At 37.8% G+C, this 27,679-nt stretch overlaps 1 protein-coding gene across 1 annotated transcript; it reads left to right on the forward strand.

Moving 5' to 3' along the window:
* The first annotated feature begins 2,309 nt into the window (after window positions 1-2,309).
* Window positions 2,310-26,725, forward strand: LOC139733588 (uncharacterized). Its single transcript, XM_071644401.1, has 12 exons — window positions 2,310-2,457; window positions 3,102-3,282; window positions 6,791-6,905; window positions 9,107-9,316; window positions 12,946-13,141; window positions 15,383-15,542; window positions 19,808-20,031; window positions 22,346-22,482; window positions 23,191-23,410; window positions 23,734-24,721; window positions 25,265-25,376; window positions 26,325-26,725. The coding sequence occupies exons 1-12, from the start codon at window positions 2,313-2,315 to the stop codon at window positions 26,388-26,390; spliced, it is 2,754 nt and encodes a 917-aa protein (XP_071500502.1). The 5' UTR covers window positions 2,310-2,312; the 3' UTR covers window positions 26,391-26,725.
* Window positions 26,726-27,679: the final 954 nt, after the last annotated feature.

Consider the following 27,679-nt stretch of genomic DNA (forward strand, 5'->3'; position numbering starts at 1 on the left):
GTAATTAATGGTGTAATTAAGCTTTCTGTCATTTGGTGGTAACGTAAGTTACATCACGTATGTTACACTTGTGGATTAAATCATATAAGTTAGCAACATAATAATGAATCTTTTGCCACCCATGGGTATGACGACAATCTACTCCATTAGTCTCAACTCTAGAACAATCATTCAGAGCCATGCACCTTCATACTTTTTACAAAGATGGTAACGTATGTTACTTCTCTTAAATCTACCTTTTTAAAATCTATATTTGCGAGATTAGCAGTCGCATGTCTTTTGAAGCTGAGTGATGAAATATCTTTTAACATAAACTTAGACCCCTTTTGGTCAGAAAAACAATACAATTGTGTAGTACTCACTGTAATAGCATAACCAAGTTGGCAGTACAAAGATGGTAACGTATGTTTCAGCGGATCTGGCGACACATTTCCATCAGTTATTTTGTTGTTAAAGAATGGTTAGTTTAAAAAGTTGTGTTAGGTTTTCATAGAACCTTGTAAAAGCCACTTTTCTGAAACTATGAGTAAGCTTCCTCTTTATGCTCATATTTTCCCACAAAGTTGAGAAAACATTAAAAATCATCGTTGGCGACATGCACTTTTAAGCCTGTTGGCCGAACTTAACCCTCCACCAATGGCTTAGTGGTATAATTTCGCCTTCGAAATGATTTCAGTTTTTGTTTATATGTCCCTTGGCATCACATAAAATCACAGGAGCATTTTGAAAGAGCTTTTTATCTCTCCTAGGTGAGTAGGAACATAAGCGACACGATTTTTGACCAATTGTGCCGAAATAGTGGTTTTGGGCCTACAGTGTCTGAATGGAAAGACTGCGTATTTACAATAATAAGTTTAGCAAAACTCTGAAAACCATAAGATTACAATTAGATATCAAGTGAGCATTTTGGTAAAGTATTGATAATGGTAATGGTTACAGGACTTTGTTTCAAGCAGCTGACAGATACCTACTCTACTTGATATGTGCATTTATTGTTTACACATGTAGATACATTTATATTTTTATGTATTTTTGCGCCTATATGTACTATAATGTTACATGTCTAAAATGTATTTGTAACTTACCAACAAAACATTTACACATCAATATCAAATTCCTTGTGAAATTTATGATATCAAGCAATCATAATTATCTGATACATTTTATACTTTGCCATAGTGGTGTGTGTATCTTTTAGCTTTGGAATATGAGCATGAATTCCAAACATATGTTAGATTTTCAATCAAATATTTATCATCTAGTGATTTGTTGAAAAAGCTTCACATAATTATAGATATCTTCCAAATATTACTACAGTAGTATTGTCAAAAAGCATGCTTGTGACATCATACAACTAAAGCAAATCTGAAAGTTTTTTTCTGCGTTGTACCACCACTCTGTGAAATGTAACAATTTCGAATTGAACAATTGTAACATCACAATTAAAAGCAATTCTGACATTGTGTGGTGCTTTGTACTGTCAATGCAAGATCCCTGCACAACATCGCATCCACGACATGAGTTCTTGCCTCACATTTTCCAATATTCTTTTGTTTAAATTGTTGATCCAAAATATAAAACAGTCATACTGTGCCTCTTTGAGTTATTGGTTAAAACTATAGGCCTCAGAGCCTCCAATAGTATTTCTCACTTCTCAGTGAATAGTATTTTGGAGTCATCTCTGCCCATAGTTTTAATCACAAACTTTCAAGGAAAAGTATAATTTTATTGCAAAACGAGACAACGAGCTGACTCCACTTTTTGTTGAGTTATTTGTGATTAAAGCTGCTAAAAACAAAGAAAATAATAAAATACAAGATGTTTGCTATTACAACTTCTAGAATATTCCTTATTATGTTACAAGTGAGGTATGATGAGAAAGGTTTGATTTTACTTAATCTGATGATGGACTTACTTTGAAATGTTTAAAAATATTGCAAATATCTGTTTTGTTCTACCGACAGAAGCCGATAGCTTGTACATCTTTATGCACTCTATGATGGCATATGTATCATTATACACTCTATGATGGCATCTATGTCTTGAAATCAGTGTATAATAATCCACAAATTTAGCTCTATTTACAACCAATTTCTATTCACTAAAAGGTCAATGACATGAAAGGAAAACATGCATTTTTTTGTTTTGTTAGTTGCTTGAAGCTACCAAAGAGTGACGTAATTTTTGTGCTGTTATTTCTCTTTTAATAATCTTGTTTAATTCAGTAAGTGTTTGTGTGAATGATGACTCCCCATTTGTCTTTCTGTTTTTTTTAACATTCTACAGCTCCAAAAGACAGATTATTTTCCATCATGCCGAAGAAGGAATTGATAGGTCACGATGTGATCACAGTGAAAACTCAGGAGGGCGACTGCCAAATTCAGCTTTGCTTGGGGGACATTACAAAGCTCCAGAAGAAAGAACAAGTGGATGTCATCTTTGTGTCGTCATTTGGAGGTAAATCGGCAGTAGAGTTTGTTCCTTTCCTTCCAAACTATGCAACCTTGAGTCATGATATTGTACAACTGTAAGTTAAAAGATGACCATGATTAGCATGCTTGATTCTTGACATGTACCCTTTATCTGATCACATAAACCAGCCTTTATACTTCAGGTTTGAATTCCTAAAGTTAGATTAGGTTTAAAACTTTGATTGTTTGGAACATAATGATAATTTCAAGTTGACATAGGGATTCGGTGTGTATCAAAATTCTTTATCTTACTCATTACCTGTGGAACTATATTTTGTGAAGGGCTGTCATGGATATACTAAAAGCCAACTGAATGAGAGGGTATTTATTCATCAACACATAGGATCATAATATTTGAGAAAGATTGTGATTTGTCAGTAATACAGTAATATTCACACATGTTGTAACTCACTGACTAGTAGTGTAGGCCTACATGCAACAAACTGTAGGATCAGTTGCAACCCAATTTGAAATGGTTGCACATGACAGATCTATACACCTTCTTTAATTATTATTCATCTCATCAAGAGCAAAGTTGACTTCCTACACACCCTTTGATCATTCTGTACCCCTTCATACCAGAATTCTCACCAATAAACTCTTTTTTCTGATGCAATATTCGTCTCCCAGGCAACTATGAGAAGATTCCAGGGACAGTCATCGGGGCCCTGTATGAGAATCTGGGCATCGACGTCGCCAAGCTGGCGGAGGACAAAGAGGAGGACCTGAGGGTGCTCTACTCCTGCTGGTGGTCGAAGCCCCTCCCGTCCAATCTGCCCTACAGGAGGGTGCTCTGCTTTGAAAGCAGGAGGTACTGTATACACCAAATATTTCGGGAGGTTTTTATTTTCACGAATTTTGCGAGTCAGGTGCTATTTGCGAAATTAAAGACATGCAAAAATAATGATTCTGATCCCGATATGAATGTGACACCCGCGTATACAATTCTCCGTTCAGTACAGTACTCCAGGGTCACGACTTTAACCACACGTGAAATCGTTGGGAAGTCCTGCTTCGCAAAAAAAATTTAGACTCGCTAAATATATGGTGTACACAGTAAGCTAGAGAGTGCTTCTGAAAGTCAAAGGTCAGGTCAGGTCAGGACAAAGGTCAGGCCTTGTCTGTCATCTGGAGCAGAGAGTATTGGCAGTCATGCTTGTTTGTTTTTGTTTTCCTGTCTTCCATTGTATGTGTTTCTGTGTACTTTTTTTTTTTTGGGGGGGGGGGGGAGGGGATCATTTATCTTCAGTGCCAATGATTTATGAAACGTGAAACATCCACATACTGACTATTATGACATGCAGATATTAGATTGTAGATCTTTTGCTCAACGCTGATTGGGCCATAGCGAATGTTGTAGTAATCAGTTTCACACCTCAAGCAATAACTTTACAAGAAACACCAGGGGATGTTATCATGTAAGTGTTTCCTGGCTTTGTTCTCCTGAAGCTATACACTAGGGATTCAGTGTTTTAAATGCTTTCATCCAATTAACACTCACAAGGCACTGTACAAGCTGAATTGTCTTCTTTTTCCCCTTCCTAATCATCAAGAACAAGAGCAAAGCACACATTGTGTTTTTGTACTGAAACAGTGGCCACAGGCCTATCATGCATCCCAGAGATAGACACATGCAGGCAATCTGCAAGAACACACATACACATGCACTCACACCCTCTATTATTTTCCCCAAATCTTTATTTGATTTCAATAATATAACATGAGGTTTGTCTTAAATGTATGTACACAACAAAAACAAAAACAAAACATACATTTACACACACATATACAGTGGCGTATCTGGGGGGGGGCAAGGGGGGCACGTGCCTCGGGTGCCACTCCTTTGGGGCGCCAAAAATGAAAAAAAGAAGAAAAAGAAAAGGAAGAAGAAGAAGAAAAAAAAAAAAAAGGAAAAGAAAGAAAGAAAGAAAAAACCCTCGCCCGGACGAGGGGGGGGGGGGAGGGGCACAAAACCAAATCAAACAAGATAAAAAACAAAACATGATGATGACGTGGACAAAATGACAATGTTTATTGTGTTCACACAAGAATTCCATGTTTTGTAAGCTGAAATACGACAATTTCAGTTTCGTCGCTGCGCTAGCTCGCCAAAATTCATATAAAAAAAAGAAGATAAGAACAAAACGTGATGCTGAAGCGGACAAAATGACAATGTATCGTGTTCACACATGCCATCGTTAGAAGGCAAATGTTACACGGAGCAGCGGCTGCAATTTCTTTCGTTCTTAAGCGACCGCCGATTGGATCAAAAGAGTTTGCCATCGGTTTTCGAACATATGGGGGGCGCAAAAAAAAAATAAAAAAAGATAAGAACAAAACGTAATGATGACGCGGAAATATACAAATTTCGGCTCACTCGCGTGTACTGATTTAGAGCATTTTTCAAATCCTCAGTTTGTTGGTATAAGTCGTTATTTATAAGGCCATCACAATATCTTGATTAGAATTGTAAGATTAAGTAGCAAAAAATGACAAAAATTCCATGTTTTGTAAGCTGAAATACAAAAATTTTCTGCTCACTCGCTGCGCTCGCTCGCCAAAACTTGAAAAAAAGGATAAGAACAAAACGTGATGATGACGCGGAAATATACAAATTTCGGTTCACTCGCACGTACTAATTTAGAGCATTTTTTTTTTCCAAGTCCTCAGCTTGTTGGTATAAATCATTATCTATATATAAGGCCATTACTATATCTTGTTTAGAATTGTAAGATTTAATAAGCAAAAAATGACAAGAATTCCATGTTTTGTAAGCTGAAAGACAAAAATTTTCGGCTCGCTCGCCAAAATTTATCAAGAAAGAAGAAGATAAGAACAAAACGTGATGATGACTCGGAAATATACAAAATTTCGGCTCACTTGCGCGTACTAATTTAGAGGTGTTTTTTTTTCAAGTCCTCAGCTTGTTGGTATAAATCGTTATCTATAAGGCCGTCACTATATCTTGATTAGTATTGTAAGATTATTTTAATAAGCAAAAAATGACAAGGATTCCATGTTTTGTAAGCTGAAATACAACAATTTTCGGCTCGGTCGCTGTGCTCACTCGCCAAAATTTATCAAAATTTATTACATTTAAATCACCCTCAATAGACCCCTTTTACATGCTTGAAAAAACATATCATGTGGACTTTTTAAAAGTCCCTACCGGGACGGGGTTGTTGTTGAACACTTTTTCAGAAATTAGGGGCGCAATTTTCGCGCTTGCCCCGGGCGCTGTTTTCCCTAGATACGGCACTGCACATATACATCAAGGCTGCACACTGGCACTGGTCTGACGGTCCCTGACCAATAAAAATCACTGTCGGACCAGTAATTTTTTCAGGAATTTACCAGTAGAAAATGGAAAAATAGGTACCCACATGTATGTACTGGACCGACGTACCGGTCGGACCAGTAGAAGAAACAGGTTAGTGTGCAACCCTGTATACGTGTACACACACCCACACATACAAGAATATAATATGGGTGCTACTTCATGCAATCTTGCCTGCTGTATGCAGTGCTATGTGAGTCATAATTATAATAGAGGGCTTTTTTTTGTTCTTAAATCTGATGTTTGACATGGCTGTGCCCAAGGTGAATTGCATGAGTCATTCAATGAAGCATAACTTTGGGATAATAGATTAGTGATTTGATGGGATGTCCGGTAATTTGGCTTCCTGCACTTCTCCACACCCACGTACACACACACACACACACACACACACACACACACACAGACACACAGACACACACTCACATATATATATATAGATATTACATACACACATATATATAGAGGAAAAAAAAGAGATGAATAGATAGGTAGATAGATTGATTGGTTAATTGTTGATAGTAAGTGAGTGAATGATTAATGTATTGATTATTAGGTAGATAGTGGATATATAGACAGACAGATAAAGAGGTAGAGAAAGGGACATATGCAGATAAATAGTGTTATCCTGTATTCAATATGCACTCATATAGAGCATTTTATTTTCTTTCTTTAGTTATATGTCTTGTATTTCATGTCTATTTTCTGTATATGTTTAGAAAAGTATATGAAACATATATTTCTGAGTGAATCATCCACATATGTTTCAGATCTGTTCCACCTTGATTGTTTCTATTTGTTTTACACTGTCAATATTCTGTCCTCTTTGAAAGGCTCCCCCCCCAAAAAAAAAAAAGAAGAAGAAGAAAGAAACCAAAGAACAGAAAAAAACAACAACAAAAGAGAAATGAATCATCTCTCATCTTGACGCAAGCCAGTACTCCAATTCCCAAGAGAATCATATTTTTGATGTCTGTTTTAGGTTTCGAGCAGGGCGCCCCCAAGAGCTCGTCGGTCACGCCTTTCGGTGTCTTGTACCCATCTTGAAGAACAAGGATGCCAGTGTGATCACACCACTTCTCAGCACAGGGAATCAGGTAAAATTCTATATGACATTGGAGCAACTTTTTTTTTTGTGTGGGAAAGTAGGCCAGTAATTTTGGGGTTACACTTGGAATTATCAAAAAGAAGAAAAAAAATATTTCCAGTTCTCTTAAATGGATTGTCCACTTTTCCTCAAGCTTTCATTGAGTACAGGGATATTTCTATCTGTACATACATGTTTTGGGAAACTTTCCTTAAAGGCATAATTTGCCATTTGCAGATGAAATAAAAACCCAGCAGTAGTGCTTCAAAATAGTTTCAAGATGTGAGTTTGGGATAGACACAACCATTATAAAAATTTGAATAAGTATAATCAATGTTAAGTATTGTTAAATACACAAAATGTGAACAATGGTTATGATAAAGATGTTTCCAGACTAAACCATCTACCGTTACGGTTTATTGAGAAAAATAGTGATATCTCCTTGTATTTAAGGTTCTATTGCAAAATTCTTCTGTGGTAGGATGTTTTGTGATACAACTGACCTACACATATGCATCAAATGTGATATCTTGAACATTTTTAAAATCACTGCTCCCAAAGTTAAACAGGCACTTTGAGAGCTACAGAAGTAACCAGTGTCTGATGTAGAGGTTTGCTTGTAGTGTCAATACAGATGAGGGCTGCAGATGATAGGGATGTCCTTCCTCTACATGACCTCAGACCTTACTATCCTATCCTGTGGGAAGATTAGTGTTGGGTTGCCATTTGTGGCAGGAAGCTACCTTGATTGATGACAAAAAAAAAAAAAAAAATTATTTTTTGTGCTTTTAGTAGTCTCATCCCCAGACATGTGAGTTCTATACGGATAAAATATCATTTGTGTGTGTGTGTGGGGGGGGGGGGGGGGGGGATTGTTCTGTGATCTTGGTGTATGTTTGATTTCTTTAAAGGGATTTTATAGTTTTTTGTTGAGATGGGAATTCAGATTTTAACTTTTTGCGAGATAGTTAGAAACCACTTATGAAATATCAAAGTGCAAGTGACACCAAGACAAATTCAAAAACGAAGTAAAACAAATGATCCTAATAAATGGTGGGTCCCACCTTTTATTAAGACCTCTCTGTTTCTGCATATATCAGCTTTTTCAAAACCAATTTTCATCAAATAAATGTTGAATTCCTCTTAAAATTGTATGCCCTTTCATATTTTATCTCAACCAAAAGTGTACCATCCCTTTAAGTTTTCTCATTTAAAAAAAAAAAACTTTTAATGTGTTTCCTTTTAAAAAAATAACTTTTAATCTGTTTTGATTACTTTTAGTTGTTTAGTGGTTGCTTCTTTCTTCAATTTAAATATGACAGTAATTTACACCTGTGAATTCTTCTTCAAAATGTATGTAAGGATTAAGTTGGTCTGCAGCTTAGCCTATGCCTAAATCAGATTGCGGGGAAAAAAATGGATCAGGGGATAGCAATGGAATCTCAGTGCATGATGTCAGGCACAGAAGCCATTCCTAAAGAACAAGAAGTTCTACTGTTTGTTCGTGGCTCATGTGAACTAAGTTAGTGATATCTGCCTGGGAACTTTTCTCGCAGGAAAGAAAGTTATCCTTTAAACTGTTCGGTAGCATAATCAGGATTTATCCTTCATCGCATTTTACCTGCTTGTCAGTATGAATTGTCTAAAAAATGGTCTACCCTGCTGTAAATTGTTCAGCAACATGTTTCTGTGATAAATAATGTCCCAGTGTAATAAATCATGTGGGTTTTCTTCTGTACAACTACAGGGGAGCAAAATGATGGGGGGGGGGGGGGGGGGGGGCTTGTGTATTATCACTTCTTATTTGACTTGTACTTGGTTTCATCAATCATCCCATTTGAGCTAGAGATTTGAAGCTGTATTTACCTTAACGTAGTGATGTATTGTCTCGCAAATTGGTAGAGATTTATGTTCAAGGGATATGGTTAAACATACAGCTTTCAACATGGCTGGGTTCCAGTTCTCACCGTACAATGTTATTCTCTTTGATTGCAATGAAATGATCTAGTGAAACCATCAAAACAGTAAAACAAAACAGACAGTGGCAAAGTACTTCACAACTGTTACAAAAAAATTCCAATATAAATTATTATGTACACCATAAAACTATTATCTCCTGTTTAAAAAATTAAAGGAATAAAGAAAGTTGAAGTCTATTTGTGACTGTGCTAAAAGAGAAAAATAAAATGCCGTATTGATTATTGTTACCAGGGCTATGACCCTTGTGTCATGTTGGATGGGATGGTCCAGGCAGCAGTCAGCTGGGTCAAGGCAGGTCTGGCCATTAAGCTGCTGAAGATTGTTGTCTATGCCAAGCTAGATGACAGCAAGCCCAAGTTCCTGAGAGGCTGCAATGAGGACATCTTGAAAAAGTTCCAGGAACTCAAAGAGCGCTACGAGTCTGCCAACCTCATTCCCACGGTGAGTCTAAGTATACTGGTCAAATGCCCTTCAGTCATCTTTCTTTGATCCTCACCATGTGACCAAGGAGTGCTAGACTAGTGTAAAGTCCAGGTCAACCTCAGTCCCATAATTAGGAGAGTCATAGCCTATGCTAGTGAAATAACCCACGTTACTTCATGTGAAGAGAAGAGAGATATCCTGGTGAAGTGATTACACATGCAAGTAATGATAATAGTAATGATAATATTTATCATTATTATTGTTATTATTATTATTATTATTATTATTATAATGATAATAATAATAGTAATACTAGTTATCATTATTGCTATTATTATTATTATTATTATTATTATTATTATTGTTATTATTTTTATTGTCATTATTATTATTTTATTGTCATTATTATTATCATTATCATCATAGATATTAAGTTTTAGCCCTTCTGTATTATTCATTGTATTGCTGATGTGTTTTGTTGTACATTGTAAAGGCAATGAAGAATCTTACATTGTTAACAACTAATGTTTATGTATATGTATGGCACCAACAATGTATATATAATATGTATGGCACCAACAGTGTATATATACATGTGTGTATGTATCTGCATGTGCAATGATAATGCGGGAACCAATCGATCAAATCAAATCAAGGGTCCATGGTTTGAGTCCCTCACCTGCAGTGGTCATTTTTACTATTTCTGCGGTTTTCTTTTCGTTTTTTTATTCAATATACAGAGGAAAACAAATTGCCTGTCACTGGAAATATTTGAGGTCTTGAGTATTTAAAAAAGTCAAAATCAACAAATCTATGTTATTTTTTTATGACTCTTGAGTTTTTATGCCTCCGCAACGAAGTGGCCGGAGGCATTATGTTTTCGGGTCGTCCGTCCGTCCGTCCGTCCGTACGTCCGTACGTCCGTACGTCCGTACGTCCGTCCGTCCCGTTTTGTTTTTGTCGATATCTCAAGAACCGTGTGGTGGTTTTACATCAAACTTGGTATGAGGGTATATCCTTGGGGGATAATACTTTGTGTGGATTTTAGGGTCACAGGGTCAAAGGTCAAAGGTCACAGGTTATTTTGTGAAAAAAATTGAAATTTCATGTTTTTCTCCATATCTCGCAAATGGTTCAAGGTATCTTCATGAAACTTAGTATATATGCTTGTACCGATGGGCAGTGATTATCTAGGGAAGTTGGGGGTCATGGGTCAAAGGTCAGGGGGTCAAAGGTCAAGGTCAACTCCTCAAAATATCACTACTTTCCTTAAAATGCAGTATGCCTGAAGGTTTTTTTTTTTTAAACTTGATGTATGGCATGTATTACCCAATATATATTTTTGGGGAAGTTTCTTGCCAAAAGGTCAAAGGTCAAAAGGTCAAAGGTCAAGTGAAAGTGCTAAATTGCACTTTTTCCTCCATATCTCGAAAGTAACTCAAGGTATCATCATGAAACTTACATATTTATGCATGTTCAACCTAACAGTGATTCTCTTTGGAACTGTGAGGTCAAAGGTCAAAGGCCAGGTTTAGATAATGTCATTTAATATTTTGCCAATTGTGTGAAACTGTCATCACACATTGTCAAGACATTGTACTATAGACCTATTAGGAGAACCATGCATTATGGCGGAGGCATATCAGTAGCCGAAGCGATATATCTTTTGTTTTTGTTTTTTGTGACTGGACACATAAATATACACTCAATGATGGAATAAAGTTGAGGTCTGGTAAAATTGACGGATTTTCATACAGCAGACTAGACAAAAGCATTATTTCTTTCATGCCAAGAAGAAAATTGACCTGAGTTTTACAGATGTTTGAAACATAACAAGACACAAGTGCACAATTTGGAGTGCTGTCATCGAGAGGTGAAATCTAAGCTGGCCACCACTGACATGTGAGAACATATACTACTCTGTAGTGCTGGTAGAGGCATCTGTATTTTTTCATACAGCAAGCCACTTGACAATTAATATACTGGTGTCTACCGTGCAGTGGAGGTAAACGCATGGGCGGCTAGAAATTGTTAAAGTCAAAATTGATTTTTATAGTCAAAATGAGTGTGATTTGAAAAGTAACAGCACAGGTGAGGATGCATTTTTAAAGGAATGGCAGCGTTTTGGTTGAGATGGGGGATTCAGATTTCAACCCCTTGAGGACGAACCGATTTTGCTATAACGTGCATTTCCCATAGACACCTGCCCGAGTATTCTCGGGACTCGTCTACAACGGGTAACTTTAGGCAAGATAATTAGAAACATCTTATGATATATGAAAGAGCATATAATTCTAAGACAAATTCAAAGTTGCTTTCATGAAAATCAGTTTTGAAATGGCTGAGATATCCAAGGACAAAGTAAAACAAAGTGGTACTAATAAAAATGGGTTCTACCTTTCATTAGGACCTCTTTGTTGTTGGATATCTCGGCCATTTCAAAACTATTTTTCATTGAATAAACTTTGAATTCCTATTAGAATTGTGTGCTCTTTCATATTTCAGGTTTCTCATTATCTCACAAAAAAGTATGAAACCGGAATCCCCATCTCAACCAAAACTATACCATCCTTTTAAAGACATCCTGCGTTTACTTGTCTGTTCTTATTTTATTTGCTGTTTTTGTTTTAAAGTCCTCATCGGAGGTATCTTTGTGGTCCTTTTTTTCTTTGTTTGTGACATAACTGAAACTCTTGTCTGTTGACATTTCAGTGTCTTATTTGCTTTCTCATTAACTATTAAAAAGAGCCAGAGGATGCCTTTGAGAGTACAATGTTTATCAGGGAAGTTTCTGTCTCAATATTTGTTAGTACCAAATAGCTGGTTTCTGTGTTTCATCATCTTTATGGTTACCCATATGCACTGATCATGTGATACAAGGTGTACAATAAGCTGGCAGTACTCCACAATTTATGTCATTTGTTGACAAAGGTTAAACATCCTTATATACACACACACATACATCCACACACACACACACACACACAAACACACATTGAGTAATTTTGTGCTGTAATTATTTTTATGTCATATGTGATGGATGTATCTACCTCTCAAGCCTCATAGGCTCTTACTAATACATCCTATTTCATTTTTCTTTATTATAATGCACTCTGTTTGTTCTATGGCATTTGTTTACTGAAATATCTTATTACATCATTTTTATACCTGTACATAATTGTGTATATATGAATGCTTGTTATTTTACCATTTTGATCTGAAGAATGAAATGAAAAGAATGAATGAATCAATGAATCAATGACTTTCAGTCATTAAACCAGGCACTCAAACTCTATAATTCATAGTGATTGCTATTAAGACTTGGCTAGCACACCAAACTGAAGAAGAATTTCCCAAATCAGCCTCAATTCATTTGAGTTGATTTCCATCAATTTTATTCTGTTAAAGCATAATAGTATACGACATAATACTGACAAATGAAATATATCTGACAGCAGATATTTTATAGCTATAGCTGAAGCTTCAGTGGGAGGTGGACATTTCGTATGACATAAACCTGTCAAATGATACATGAGAAGGGTCTTTGACCCTAGTATGGTACAGTACATACTTGTCAAACATTGCGGTGGCATGTCTGTTAATTTGCTTGTATCTTTAATTGATATAAAAAATAATAACGCCCTCAGGAGGTGACCCTTGAGTACGACGTGTACCTGTCCTACAGCGAGAAGGATCAGGAGGTTGCAGACAGGATCCAGGCATGCCTCCTGGAGGAGAAGCCCGACGTGCGCATCTACAACTCACGACAGAAACTCGACGCGGAGTCCTTCTGGCAGGACCAGATGTACGAGCTGATGACCAAGTCGGCCCGCGTCCTGACAGGTGATTTGCGGATTGCGAGACAAATCTTTTTCCTTTAACCCGTTGAGGACGAATCCCGAGCAAACCCGGGCGGGTGTCTATGGGAAATGCATGTTATAGCAAAATCAGCCCATCCTCAACGGGTTAATCACAGCCTGCTGGTTATACCTGTGTCTCCTTTAATACTTGTACCAGCCATTGTTATATTTGGGGAGATTTATTGATCGCTGCTACTGCTACTACTGCTATTGCTGACTCATAAATTAACATCTATTTTTTTTTTACAATCTGAGTCAAAACACAATGGCTATGAGTGGAATACTGTGTGATAGAAATTGGAATGATAGGGTTACATTACACTGAGTTATGAAATTAATTATTTGTTGTTGCTTTACATAGGTTGCAGTGAATTGATTTATGAACGTAGAACTTTGAGCATTAATGTTCAAAATTCAGAGGTGTTTAATTTCACGCCTGCTACCGTAATTAAAATGTTGTCAGCACAAACCCAGCAACCAAAATGACACTAAGTTATGAATAGAGTTATCAGACTTTTTTGGATAATTACATAAAAAGACATAAAGTCTAATCACTTAGGGCCCCCCCCCCCCACATCCAACTTTTTTTTTCATCCTGGAAGTGGCACCAGAAAAAAGAAAGAAACAAGCTTCCGTTTTTTGGTTTTTGTTTTTTTGGAATGAGAGGGCTTAGAAGTGCGGGTAAGGCCTTTGTTTTTTTGCTTGTCTCCTCTGCCCCCCTGACACTATTAAAAATGTGGCACCAGCCTGGCTTTCTAACTCTAAGCATTCAATGACTCTCTTAGCGGCTATTAAACATTATTCCAAATTCAAGAACTCATGTGCATGGCTTTAATGCAGGCTTTTGGCTTCATCTCCATCGTTACTCATTTGCAATACTGCAAAAGTGGACATTATTGTGGAGTGGAAATTTTTGCTATTTTGCACAACCAGAAACTAGGGCAAGAACAAAAAGTGTGTGAGTATTTTTGCTTGTTATATGTAACACTATGTAATGTCTGGAATCAAAAACATAGAAAAATTCATGTTTTGAATACATGGCAGAGTGCGAAAAATTACTCTTGCAAAAATATCTACTTTTACAATAGGGTATCCTGCTTGTTTACGCTGCTTTAGATACGCCATATTTGCATGAACCACCACATGAATTATATTTTTGTTTTCGGCTTTATTGATGCTGTGAGTGCATATGACAGAGAAATATATAATCTTACAGGGGCGGATTCAGGAATTCCGTAAAGAGGGGGCGCATTTACAAAATTAAAGGGGGGCGCACGCACCCCTCCCCCCATTTTTTTCTTTTTATTTCTTTTGTTTCAACAAAAAATAAAGGGGGGGGGGGCGTGCGCCGGTTGCGGTCCTCCCTGGATCCGCCCCTGTCTTAGACAGAAAATGATCAAAAGTGGGACAAATCCATAGAAGTAAAATTGTGCTTCTACACCCCATGTGATGCACTTGTATATTCAGTGCATACACACATACATTTGTACATTATGCAGACATACAGCATACATACATGCATGCATACATTTGTACATACATATACATATACACACAGATACTGTAAAAGTGGAATTTTCACGGTGTTGAAATTTTTGCACATTTTGCGCGACCAGAAACTAGTGCGAAAATAAAAGCACGCAAATGTTTTTGTTTGCCATATGTTCCGGTAGTTGATGTCTTCCGTGGAATTAAAAACATGCAAAACTCTTCTTATCCGGCCAAGCGCAAAAAATTGTTGTGCGAAAATATCCACTTTTATAGTATACAAACATATACTATAGTGAGCACATAATCCATTGTTAATTACATATGATTAACAGAAACTTGGTGCAATTCAATTTGATTCAATTCATTTTCTTTATGTAAAAAACTTCCACAATTGCACACATTACAAGAAGACATTAATGTGAAATATATAGGCCTACCTACGAACAAGAACACATTGACATGACTCAAAGAAGTGGGTTTCTTATGTATAAAGTTTACGGGAAATCAACATATTTTTGCAGCTAGAGTATGATTCATGCTACCCATAGGGCTGAGAGTGCGTGTAATATACATACCAAAAAAAGCAGCAAAATGTTATCTGGCAGAAAACTGGTATACCATGTTATTTCAAATACCCAGTATACCTGTATGCCAGCTGCATGGTAAATTTTTCATCAACTGGTGTACTGAACGTTACCTTGTCTCCTTTCCCCGATTCCTGTAACTATCTAAGTCTTGACTCCCAGCTACCTGTCGTCTGAGGCCTGCATGGAACAGTACAACATCGCCCTCTGCTGCAATAGGCAGGCGCATCGGAACATCTTGGCCCCATTCTTTGTGGAGACGGTGTCCCTTCCGACGTACATGGGCCTCGTGCAGTATGCAGACTGCAGGTACCTGAATCGTGTTATCATGACAGCTTCGTTTCTCTACCAACCTAGGTCCTCCATTCATCTTTCCTCACCCTTTTTTTCCTGTTTTATGAAGATTCCTGTCATCTCTGACAAAGACAGTCATCTGTGCCAACCCTGAATGATAGCAAACATATCTTGATTATAGATAAATCCGGCCTCAGAGCACTGTAACTTATGGCTGCCATAACTGGGGGGCTTTCAAAGAAGAGCAAAAGCGCTTTTAATGGGTTATGCAATGAGCCTGTTAGGCACACTGGAAGCTTCCAGTTAAAAATTACCATAAAACAGTACCGAAACCAAATTGGTATATACCCCTTATAACTTTGGAAGTGTAAGTTATTTCTGATTATGTGTACATGATACCTTGCAGTTGTTTAATATATCCAGGAAGTTCACTAATGCCACAGGTATATTGGTAACCTACACTTTTTGTCTTACAGACAGAACTCAACTTAGCGGAGGCCTGGTGGCCCAGGGCCACCAAAAATTGAAGTTGGGCCACAATATTTCCAAAAGTGCTATCTTTTAAGGGCCCAATGGGACAACTATAATTCAAAATGGATTGTTATGTTTCCTGTACATAATATATTTCCTAGGGCCAATACTTCTTTATATGGCCGCCAAAATTTGAAATTTAAAGATATTAGTGGCCCGAACAGGCCGCCAAAGAAAAATGTCAGTGTTCCGGTTTAAGTGTGATAGGAAATATTTTGGTTGCTTTATTTAATCATTGTTTGTTAAAAAGTGATATTGAGTATCAGGTACTCTCTTTGTCTTACAAAGGAAGACCAATGGAAACTCATAAAGGGGATGAAAAGAATCTGTTGTATATCTTGACTGTCCCAAGACTGACCAAAATATTTTGTATGTGTTACAAATATCTAATGTCTTTTGACCGTGACATTTCGAGAACTCCAGAGTGTTCATTGAGGGTAGCTTTTAAAGATGTATATGCAGTGATCAAGCCACATTTGTTTCCAGATTTCCCATACAGAACAAAGTAATTTGTCGCATCCACACAGTTTTCTTGGCACTTGCACTGTATCATTTTAACACACATACACATGTGCACAAATGCTTCAAAACATTCAGGTGGTACTGATTATAGGCCTTTGCAATTATAAGGGACTATCGCTACACATGAATAGTGAATGTTAGACATCCTTGAATTTGCATTATGTGACAGTGATATAAACTTTCCTTCCAACAAAGTTGTTGCTTGTCATATTGGCTTATAGGTGTGATAATATTGTATGGGGGGGGGGGGGGGGGGAGGGGAGTTCAGTCTGCAGTAGAGTAATGTTTAAAGGTTCCCTGAAATACAAATGCATGTTGATTTACATTGATTTATGATACCCTCAACATCACTTTTGCAGTGAAACAAATATCTAGAAACATTTCATATATTTTTAACTTGCATGTTCCTTCGCCATGTCTTTTGTTAATCACATTGATATCACAGAAACATGCAAGTTATGCTGAATCAAGGGGAAGGTGCATTCCAATGTCTTTTGTTAAACATATCAGTACTTTAGCAATGATTGACAGATGAGGTCACAACAGGAATAATGGTTTGGAAGGATTTTTTGTGGGCATATCCAAGTAATCTGAGGAAAAATAGAAGAAAAATTAGTAAAAATATATGGAATGTTTCTAGATATTCATTTCACCGCAAAAGTGATGTTGAGGGTATCATAAATCAGCACAAATCAACATGCATTTGTATTTCAGGGAACCTTTAATGTGTTTGACATTGACAAATTATCAAGTCTATGTATCTCAAAACATCAGCAAGAGAGTTCTGTATTCACTTTTTATTTACCAAATCGTAGAAAGCATCATAAAACAACGGCAACTCATACTGGTCTCTTCCTATTACCTTTCTTTCTTATGTTGTAGAAATCAAGAGAATGTAAGTGAGCACTACTACTAGTGCTAGTGCTTTGAGCTGCACATGTCTGTCCATCTTTGTTATCATTTTTATTTAAAGTAACGCAATTCCATTCGATGCCTTTTCCAAAGAGATGCGGAGAACAATCAATCCGTTGTTGTGTTCCTTCATTCATTCATTTGTGCACTTGTATGTTAATTCATTTCTGTGTGAGCTTCCAAATTTAGCAACCTTCTTTTGTGTTTGTGTGTCAGTCTTGAAAGGTATGGTAAAGGTTTGGTTGAGAGCTGGCTTCAGCTTTCGAATATTTTTGATGAGATATTGAGAAACCTCTTATGAAATACGAAAACATGTGTTATTCCAAGAGGAATTCAAAGTTTATTTGGTGAGAATTGAATTTGCAATGGCTTAGATATCCAAAACAAAGCGATCCTAATAAAAGGTGGGAACCCACCTTTTATTAGGATCACTTTGTTTTACTTTGGTTTTTTTTTGTTCTGTACTTTTGTTTTATCTCACAAAAAGATAAAAGCCCAATCCTTGTCTCTACCAATACTATACCACCCCTTTGAGTTTATAACTAAAAAAAAAAACAAGAAATTACCCTAATTCTACAAAGTTTAAGCCAAAGATGTATCCAGACTTGGCATTTTAGGAATTCTAGCGATGCCTGAGTGTGTGTGTGTAGCATGCAATGACCATTAATAAGGACTTCAAGGACCATTAGCCTGAGTTTAAAGATTTTGAGCAGCAAGCTGGATATTTATATAGATTATATTAAGACCGGTGTTTGTGCGGGGCAGGGTTGAATTTGAAGGGTTAAATAGGAGCTCAATTTACAAATGAAATGTATACTACTCATTCTTCTCGTAACTTAAGATGGAAAAGTTATGCTTTGTTGCTAGCATCAAATAAAGAATTGCTCATCCAAAGTTTTCATTTGATTTGAAAGCAATATCACTTGAGGGAAAGGACCATCAGAGGTCTTTTAGAACACGTTTACGAAGACTCTGTAAAGAGTTGTTTTTTGCTGTTGTGTCTGGCTTCTGCTTTTTGTCAAAACAACTACAGTCATTTCATTTGCAGTTAGACTTTGTTGAAATCACTGTCTTAAACCCTTTGCAAATATATTCTCTGTGGCAGTATATTTGTGTTTTTGCATTACCTGAGATATTCTACATATTCATAGCCATCAATTAATTTATTTTGTAAAGATTAAGCTCCACAAAGTATTTAAATGATTGGATAAAAAAGTTTTAAATGTTTTTGCATGTGAAAGATTTTTTTTTTCTGGAGTATTCATAGTGTTGTGGCATCTTTCTGAAATTATTTTGATGATTTGCTACTGTGTTATCACAAAGCACTTTGCCTGAGGATACATTGTATGTGCATAACTTTGTTTTCAAATTACATTTGTTGTGGCAGAATCATGCTCTGTGTGAAATGTGAATCATTTTTGATATACATTGAACCGCACTTTGGCCTAAAATTTGTAATTACATCATGATTTTTCCATTGGAAATTACAGAGGATATATATATTTTTTTTCTTTATGATTGCTTTTCACTTGAATTTCATTTGTGGTATATATACTCCTTTAAATTGCATGTGGACCAAATTGTGGACCACACTGATGGCAGGGTTGAAATCTAACAAGACGATGGTTGTGATAATTTTTTTTATTTTTTATTTTTATAATTGCTCCAAGTTTTTGTATGTTGCACAAATTGCATTTGAATACCTGAAATTCAAGTCAAGCCAGATACCAAAAACATTCATAGCAAGGAGATCTAATTCTGTTAGTCTGTGTTAGTACTTAGTGTTTTTGTGTGTCTTGAAAGTAAACATATAAGTTAGGAGTATATGTCACCCAACCCCCCCCCCCCAAAAAAAAAAAAAAAAACGAAACAACAACAGAAAAAAAAGGAGACATGCTTAGTTTTCCAACCTCATCACTTGAGCAAAGACTTTCCTGACAAACTTCAGAGACTCCAACCCCAAGCACCTTCTGATCTGGAGATTCTCCCGCCCGAAACCCCTAGCAAACGGGAGACTCCAAGTTCATGTGTGCGAAGTTCTCAGGGTTCTAGATGCTCTCCGGTGCTATCTCAGGCTTATTTTTTCAACATGCGATGACACTAAGTAAGAAATCATTTCAAGCGGGAGACACAGAGCCAGGGCAGGAGAAATTAAATCTCAAGCGGGAGAACGGGAGATTTTGCAAAAATGGGCTTTCGGCGGGAGATCTCCCGTCGAAAGCGGGAGAGTTGGAGTCTCTGAAACTTCCACCAAACCGATTTCGTCTCTTTCCATCAATAACACATGACAACTATCACTAATGGTCTGAATGCAGGGAGGACCTAGAGAATGGCATAGCCAGGGCCTGTGGTCAGCTGGTCAAATCACTGACCGCCACAGACAAAGTGGTCAAAGTTGCCACCACTGACCCAAATCTCTACGACATCTTCATCTCGTACTGCCACGCGGACTCCAACGAGGCCACGCCCTTCGTCAACAAGTTCAAGCGCCTTAACCCGGGCCTGAAGATCTTTTATGATATACAGGAGCTGAAGACTGGTGAGAGCCACATCTCAAGTTTGCTAGCTTTCACATGTGTATGTGCCCTTCTGTTTCAAATGTGACATGCTACCACTCTGACCTTCGTCCTGTTCATATCACTGTCTGTGTAATAATGTATATGTTCTTCTTTCATTACGTAGGTGACTTGAAGTGAATGAACTTCTTTTGAGTGTGCTTGCCCTTCTATTCAAAGTGTTGATAAAGATCTCAACATCAGTGTTCTCATAATTGAATTGATTACTCATGATTTTTTGGGCAGCCAGTGATATTTCTGTTGTGGAGACATTAACAATTGTGTTTTCACCTTGATGCACCACTAACAAATATCAGACTCTAACATTGCCCAGATTAATTTGTTGTTGTTGTTGTTGTTGTTGTTGTCCAGTCCTTTTTTCCTCAGTTCTAGGGTCTCATATTGGAAATGACGTCTTTGCTGATCTGTGTCAACGTCTGTGGAATAGTGGCCATTGTCTTCACACAGCATTGGCACCCCCTTGATGAATCTAAAATATTAAATCACAATATCCTTATTTTCTGATTAAAAGCACAGGTCCCACTTATTACTTTTTTTCAATCTTTGGGATATCATTTTCCCTAGATTTCTGTGTGCACAGGACATTGAGACATTAGAATAGTGGAATATGTCTGTAAAATGTCAAATGAAGACATAAGAAATGAGAGCTTTCCTTGTATTTCTTTCTATTTTTGCTTGCATGCTCATTTATCTTCTAATTACCTGAATATTGTCTAAGCTGTCAGGTAAGCAGGCTGCTGTTCATCGTAATATCTGCAATGTGATTTTTTTTTCCACCCTGAAACTAATTTTGTGTTAAAGAAATCTTCCTTACTTTCAGATGAAAAATGCAGCTGCCTACAGGCATTCCCCCACTCAATTTTTTCTGTGTGTCACTAGAAATATGGAATCATCCCTTGTCACTTCAATATCTGTCATCATTTCATCAACTTGAGACCAATTTATTTATTTTTTTTTAAATAAGATGAGAGGAAGTTTTGTGTTATTCATGCTATATCCGTGTTTTTGTATGTCTGCAGTACAGAGACTCCAACCCAAAGCACCTTCTGATCTGGAGATTCTCCCGCCTGAAACCCCTAGCAAACGGGAGACTCCAACTTGATGTGTGCAAAGCGCAAAGTTTCTAGGGTTCTAGATGCTCTCTGGTGCTATCTAAGGCTTATTTTTTCAACATACGATAGAAATAAGTAAGAAATCCTTTCCAACGGGAGACAAAGAGCCAGGGCGGGAGAAATTAGATCTCAAGTGGGAGAATGGGAGATTTTGCAAAAATGGGTTTTCGGCGGGAGATCTCCCGTCGAAAACGGGAGAGTTGGAGTCTCTGGCAGTATCAGCTTTACTGAAATGAATGAAGCTATTCTGTACTTCGCACTCACACTAACAATACACATATACATACACATACGCACATGGTGTATGTTAATATGTCATTGCACTATTTAACAGCAATATATTATTTAGCACAATGTATGTGTGTCTGAATCATCAGTAATCTTGTACCCGAATGCCTGTGATCTTGCTTTTTAATTGTTGTAGGTAGAGACCAAAGGCTCAGATAATATATATGTATACATACATACAGACATATTAACATTATATTTTTTCTTTTCTTTCGAAATCGCTGATTCATTTGTTTCATTTCCCTCACTGAATTAACATTAAGTACTAACTTAAAACTTTCAATTTTACTGACCCTTGTATATGTCAATGATGTGTTTAAGACGGTTTAAAAAATAATGAATATAGTTCACATATATTTCCCATTTCTTCACATTGGTGTACTAAATTTCAGCTTTATGCGGTCCTGTTATCTTTTAAGCCTATTTCCATTTAAGTCAGACGTAACTCTTGTAAATCTGAGGTGTTTGTTTTTCATTCTTTGTATGAAAATGATCTCTGACCAATGTATATTGATATGATACCAATGGGCAAAGTTTATAAAAGCATCCTGAAGTACATATGAATTTTTTATTTAAATAGAAAAACCATTTCATTTGTGAATATTGAAGATATTGAGGCATTTCCAAGCAGAAGATAAGAACAATTGCTTACATCTTCTTCTAACAGAAATTGCCATAAAGTGAACCGTTGTAACCTCCATAAGCTTTATTCTTCAGAAATGCCAATACCGTAGTTTCAATGAAAATTAATGATCCTGAGTTTGTTATTATGGCTATTGGCAAGTTTGTTTTGAGGAGGGGGGTTGCGGCTGGTTTAGCACACATAATATCTAATCGTAACCGTTTCTCTTCTAACTTTGTACTTGTCTGCCAACAGGACACGAGTGGCAGCGGACCCTTTACCACTCCATCGATGGAACATCCTGCATGATAGCCCTGATTTCGCCAAAGTACCTCAAGTCAGCTGTCTGTATGGAGGAGTACAGTTTGGCCCAGATGAAGCACCTGGCTGGGGTAAGGAATACAGTGCACTCCCATTATAATGGACGACGGTTGTAACAAAATTCTTTTTACGATGAAATAGAAATTCAGGCTGTAACATTATCGACTCTATGTTCTTTATAGTTTTCTTGTTCGGTTATAATGAAATTTCGATATAACGAAAGAAAACTGCCAGTCTTGACTTCATTGTAACGGGTGTCCACTGTAAATGAGAGCATAGGTTTTAATTTTTTTCACAAGATTTTGTTAATGGTAGGACAGAAGGAAATGATGCTTTTTTTTTTTTGTAAGACAGCCATTTTGAATATCAATGAATGTTAAAATGCCAAAACTTGATTTGCAAACTTGGATTGGTATGTGATGTAATATGACCAGACTGACAGAGTGTCGTAATTGTCATTTAAGCTTTTCCTGGATTACAAAAAACAAGTCAATAGAAATGAAAATAGGAATCAATTGAATAATGATGAAGAAGCAAATGTAATTTCAAATGTAGTTAATGAAACAGAAGTTGCAACTTTGGTTGGGGGTGATTTTGCTGGCCAGAATCTGCTGGAAAGAAAAAGAAAAAAAACATTATTTCTCCTCATGTTTTTTTCATGTTATCAGAGTAAGTCTTCCATGGAAAGAAAGGGGACTGAAGAGTAGAGATGGAATAGAAACTAGTGAATGGGAAAGCAATATAAAATGGCTTTATGACAAAGTCTGTCTCCTTTCCAGGACAAGCTGCATCTGGTGCCGGTCTGCATTGCCGATGGTCAGGAGGTCGACTTCGCCAAGATATCCTGCATCCCAATGCTGGATGCTCGTCCACAGGTCTACGAGAAGTCCGTCAGCAGCATCTGCTCGGCCGTTGTGTCCTGGCTTGAGACAGACTCTTTCAATCACTTGTCAGATCTGCTCAAGAAGGACGTAAGTTTAATCTGGAGTCCTCATAATGGTGTTCAAACTTCCCTCTCACAGTAAAAAGTTTTGATACATGAAACCTTATGAAATGTTGATGAAACCAATTGAAAATCTTTAGAAAGATCCTTGCTATTACATCAATGCAACCAAATGTAAATGAGGTGTCAGTCGTGTGCATGCAGAGTGAATCAGAAACTGCTTTGAGATTGGTGTTTTGATGGGAACCATTACGATTTTACAAATGGCAGGCACTACATTTTTTTTTTTGCCAAATGCAAACTTTAACCAAAGCACAATTCAGAGAGAGAGAGAATTTTTTTTTCATGAAATGCATTCCTTTTTCTCTGCAGGCAAAAGAATTTGATGTCCAAGGCATGATGGAGGAGGTGAGGAGTGCCCGATTCATGGCAGAATATAGGGACAGTCTGAAGAGCCAGAAAATATTCCCACCGACTCTGGACAAACTCACCGATGCTGCAGATGGAGATGATGGAAAGGAGGAAGCAGGTGATGATGGCAAGCAGGAAAAGGGACAAAATGAGGAAAATTCTGAGACCAAGGAGGAAGACAAGGCAGATGAGGCAGAGAAAGGCGCAGAGGCAGAGATGGACGGTAAAGCTGCAGAAGGAGAAACAAGTGCAGTGACAAAGAAAGAAGGTGCAGAACAGAAGAATGAGGAGAAGAAGGAGGCAAGTGAGGAGGAGAAAACTGAGGTGGATGATGGACAGAACGAAGGAGAAAAGAGTGATGTGGCGTATGCTGGAATTGACAAAAAGGGAGGTGCAGCTGCATCTTCTGATGTTGGGGACATGCCGGAGCAATCCAGCTCAAAGAAGCACAAGACCACTGTGGTTTTCAGCTATCACGAGTCAGATATCAAGTTTGTGTACCACCTGCGTGACCTTCTCAAAGAGTTCGCCCCTAACGTGGCCTTGAGGTGGCAGTTTGCCAGCGACCAAGAGCGACTGGACAGCCTGGAGGCGGCCGACAGCATCGTGGCGCTGCTCTCGCCGAGCTACATCGAGTCACCCCAGCACGTGGAGGAGTTCCACATCGGTCTCTGGAGGCAGAGGGTCAGCCCCGCCCTGGCGCCCCTCCTCATACCGGTCCAGGTGGCCATGCTGCCGAAGCGCCCCTCCTACTTCCAGCTGGTTGGGAGCGTGGTGAATACCTGGGATGCCTTCTGGGCCAACCTGACCGGCGTCCAGCGGATAGAGTCCGCGGGGAAGATCATGGAGATCCGGCATGCTCTCGGGAGGCAGGACCTCCCAAAGTTGTCCCCAGACGAGCTGCTCCCGATGACAGAAGCGGCACAGGTTCTCATGATGGCCATCAAAGCAAGAAGGTTTGTACAGATGCCTTGACATTTATTGTAAAGTCATGATGGTGATGCAATTTGTGAGAAAGGGAAAAAGCCTTATATAACAATGCAGTCATTGTTTGTATTTTGATTTATCTCGCTAATTCGTATGGATACCTTGGTGACCTAAGTACCAAAGACATAATGATAATAAAAATTAACAACATATATATAGTGTATGACATATGTCCCTATGCACTCAAGAAAAGGAACTACTGTAATGGAATGTGCAAGTGTAATTGCAATTGTACCGAGTTTTGTATTTGTCTAGACTGTAAAAACATGCATTTTCAAGGCAGATTTGAATATATTGATGTTGGTAATTTGTCTTGAATTTTTTTGCATAGATTATTTCATAAAGTAATAACTCTGGCAGACAGTCAAAGGGAAGGAAATTAAGTTGGAGACAAATTGTTTTTTTTTTGCTCCTTGTACCAAGAGTTCGCTACCACTGTTCCACACCAAGAGATGCAATGCTGGAATATGCTTGCATCGCTGATAACCTCTTATGCCTTCCAACCTGTGTAGGACCATCCCAGTGGAGGATCCACCTAAAGTCCGCCCAGCCCTGGTCAACACGGTCAAGCTACAGGCGGAGCTTGACACCCTGAAAGGCCAGAAATCACCATCCTTGGCTAAGGTGGGGTAGTCTTATATTCACTCTTTCCCAAATTATCTTGATTTGTTTATGTGATTGGTGATGGATCAAGTATTTGTTCTTTGTCCCTATCTGGTTGGGGTAACTTTTTGTGTGCATGAGTTTTTAACCCTTTGTTGAGCTTGGATGAGACAGCTGGTAATCATTCGATGTGAATTCTCTTCAACGATGCTGATTTGAATAGGTAGGATGATTTAAAGACAGAGCCTCCAACCCTAAGCATCTTCTGATCGGGAGATTCTCCCGCCTGAAACCCCTAGCAAACGGGAGACTCCAACTTGATGTGCGCAAAGCACCCATCATGAGCATGAAGTTCCTTGCGGTCTAGGGTTCTAGATGATCTCTCGTGCTATCTAAGGCTTATTTTTCAACATACAATGAAATTAAGTAAGAAATCATTTCAAGCGGGAGAACGGGAGATTTTGCAAAAATGGGCTTTCAGCGGGAGATCTCCCTTCGAAAGCGGGAGAGTTGGAGTCTCTGTAAAGACCCATCATCTATTAAAAACTCATATGTGCAGATTACTCTAATTATAATGAAGTCCTCGAGAGTGGCAGTTTTCTTTCGTCATATCAAAATTTTGTTATAACCAAACAGTGAAATATATAAAGATACATAGATGATAAGTTGGGATATGGCTTGTTTATTTCATTGTAACAAGAATTTCATTATAACAGTGTGTGTTATAACGGGAGTGCAATATAGTTAGTAACCCCCAGGGTACTTCTCTAACATCAAAGTTTGTGTAAGCCAGGGTGTAGTATCTTAATTGTTATGGTATCTCTGCTGTATGTTTACCAGTGTCTATCACTTTTCTGATTTTTGTTTTGCCGTTAACATCTCCAAATTCTGTGGGGGAAAAAAGTCTGTCATGAATAACTACAACTACAACCAAATAATTATAGAATATCTCCTCTTCTTTCCAAGCAGTACCTATTGGAGGTTCCATCTCAGTCCGTACCCAAGCAAGGGAGCAAATCTTGTGCCGTTATGTGAGATGGGAAAACACTTATGGCTTGCACAGGACAGAAGATGGCCAGTCATCGGTAGAGATATATGCCCCCTAGGAGATGAATGGTTACGGGATGGAATATTCCTGAATACTGGTTTGGATTGCTTTGATGTTGGCTGACCTGAATGTGTTTTGATGTTGACTGGAGTGAACATCTTGATATTGACCTATGAGAATCTTTATACGTGGAATGCTTGTCCATTTGTTTTCATTTTCCATTTGACAAGATGTCTGGATAGCCCATTACTTGCAGCTGCACTAGCTGGTCTTCCATTGGGTTCAATTTGATGTATGGTGGGGGTGGGGGGAGGAAAGGGAGCACTTCACAGGGTTATGCAAACTGCTCTTTGGGACGAATGAATGAGGCGGGGGTTCTTTTTCGTCCATGGGTTGTGACTCTCTTGCACAAGGGAACCTCCACTTTTATGTCCTACAGTAATACTGTACAATGTGAATGGCTTTTGATATACACTAGCACAACTTTCCTCATATTGGCTGATGGGATTCTTTTCCTTTTTCAATACTAACGTTAATGACTCTATAATGACTGAAGTACTGAAAGAAATTTGATCAATTTGTCTGTGAACAAGCTTAGTGTAAAATTAACAAGATGTGAGTGACATATTTTTATGCCTCTGCCAACGAAGTGGCCGGAGGCATTATGTTTTTGGGTCGTCCTTCCGTACGTCGGTCCGTACGTCCGTACGTCCGTCCTGTTTTGTTTTTGTCGATATCTCAAGAACCGTGTGGTGGTTTTACATCAAACTTGGTATGAGGGTATATCCTGGGGGGATAATACTTTGTTGGATTTTAGGGTCATGGGGTCAAAGTTCAAAGGTCACAGGTTATTTTGTGAAAAAAAACCTTTTGGTACAGTATTTTACATACTATGAGACATGAACGTTTAACTTGGTGTGAAGGTAGATTATGACAAGACAAATATTCACTGGTATTTTGGGGTCAAAGGTCAAAGGTCACAAAGGTCCTTATGATATAACAAAAATAAAATATTTTTAGAATATTACAGATGTTAGACCCATAAACTTCAGTTTAAAGCCACTGATTAACATTGTGTTTGATCAATTTATTTTTCTTTTGTTTTTGCCTCAAAGGTCAAAAGGTCAAATATCAAGTGAAAGTGCTGAGCTAATTTTTTCCTCCATATCTCGGAAGTGGCTCAAGTTATCTTGAAACGTACTACATATTTATGCATGTTCTGCATGACAGTGATTATCTTATGAATTTTAGGGTCAAAGACCAGATGAAAATTGTA

Source organism: Diadema antillarum, unplaced genomic scaffold (genome assembly GCF_040938485.1).
Source record: "Diadema antillarum isolate AM-2024a unplaced genomic scaffold, OU_Dant_1.0 seq00000484_RagTag, whole genome shotgun sequence".
Taxonomy (NCBI): Eukaryota; Metazoa; Echinodermata; class Echinoidea; order Diadematoida; family Diadematidae; genus Diadema; species Diadema antillarum.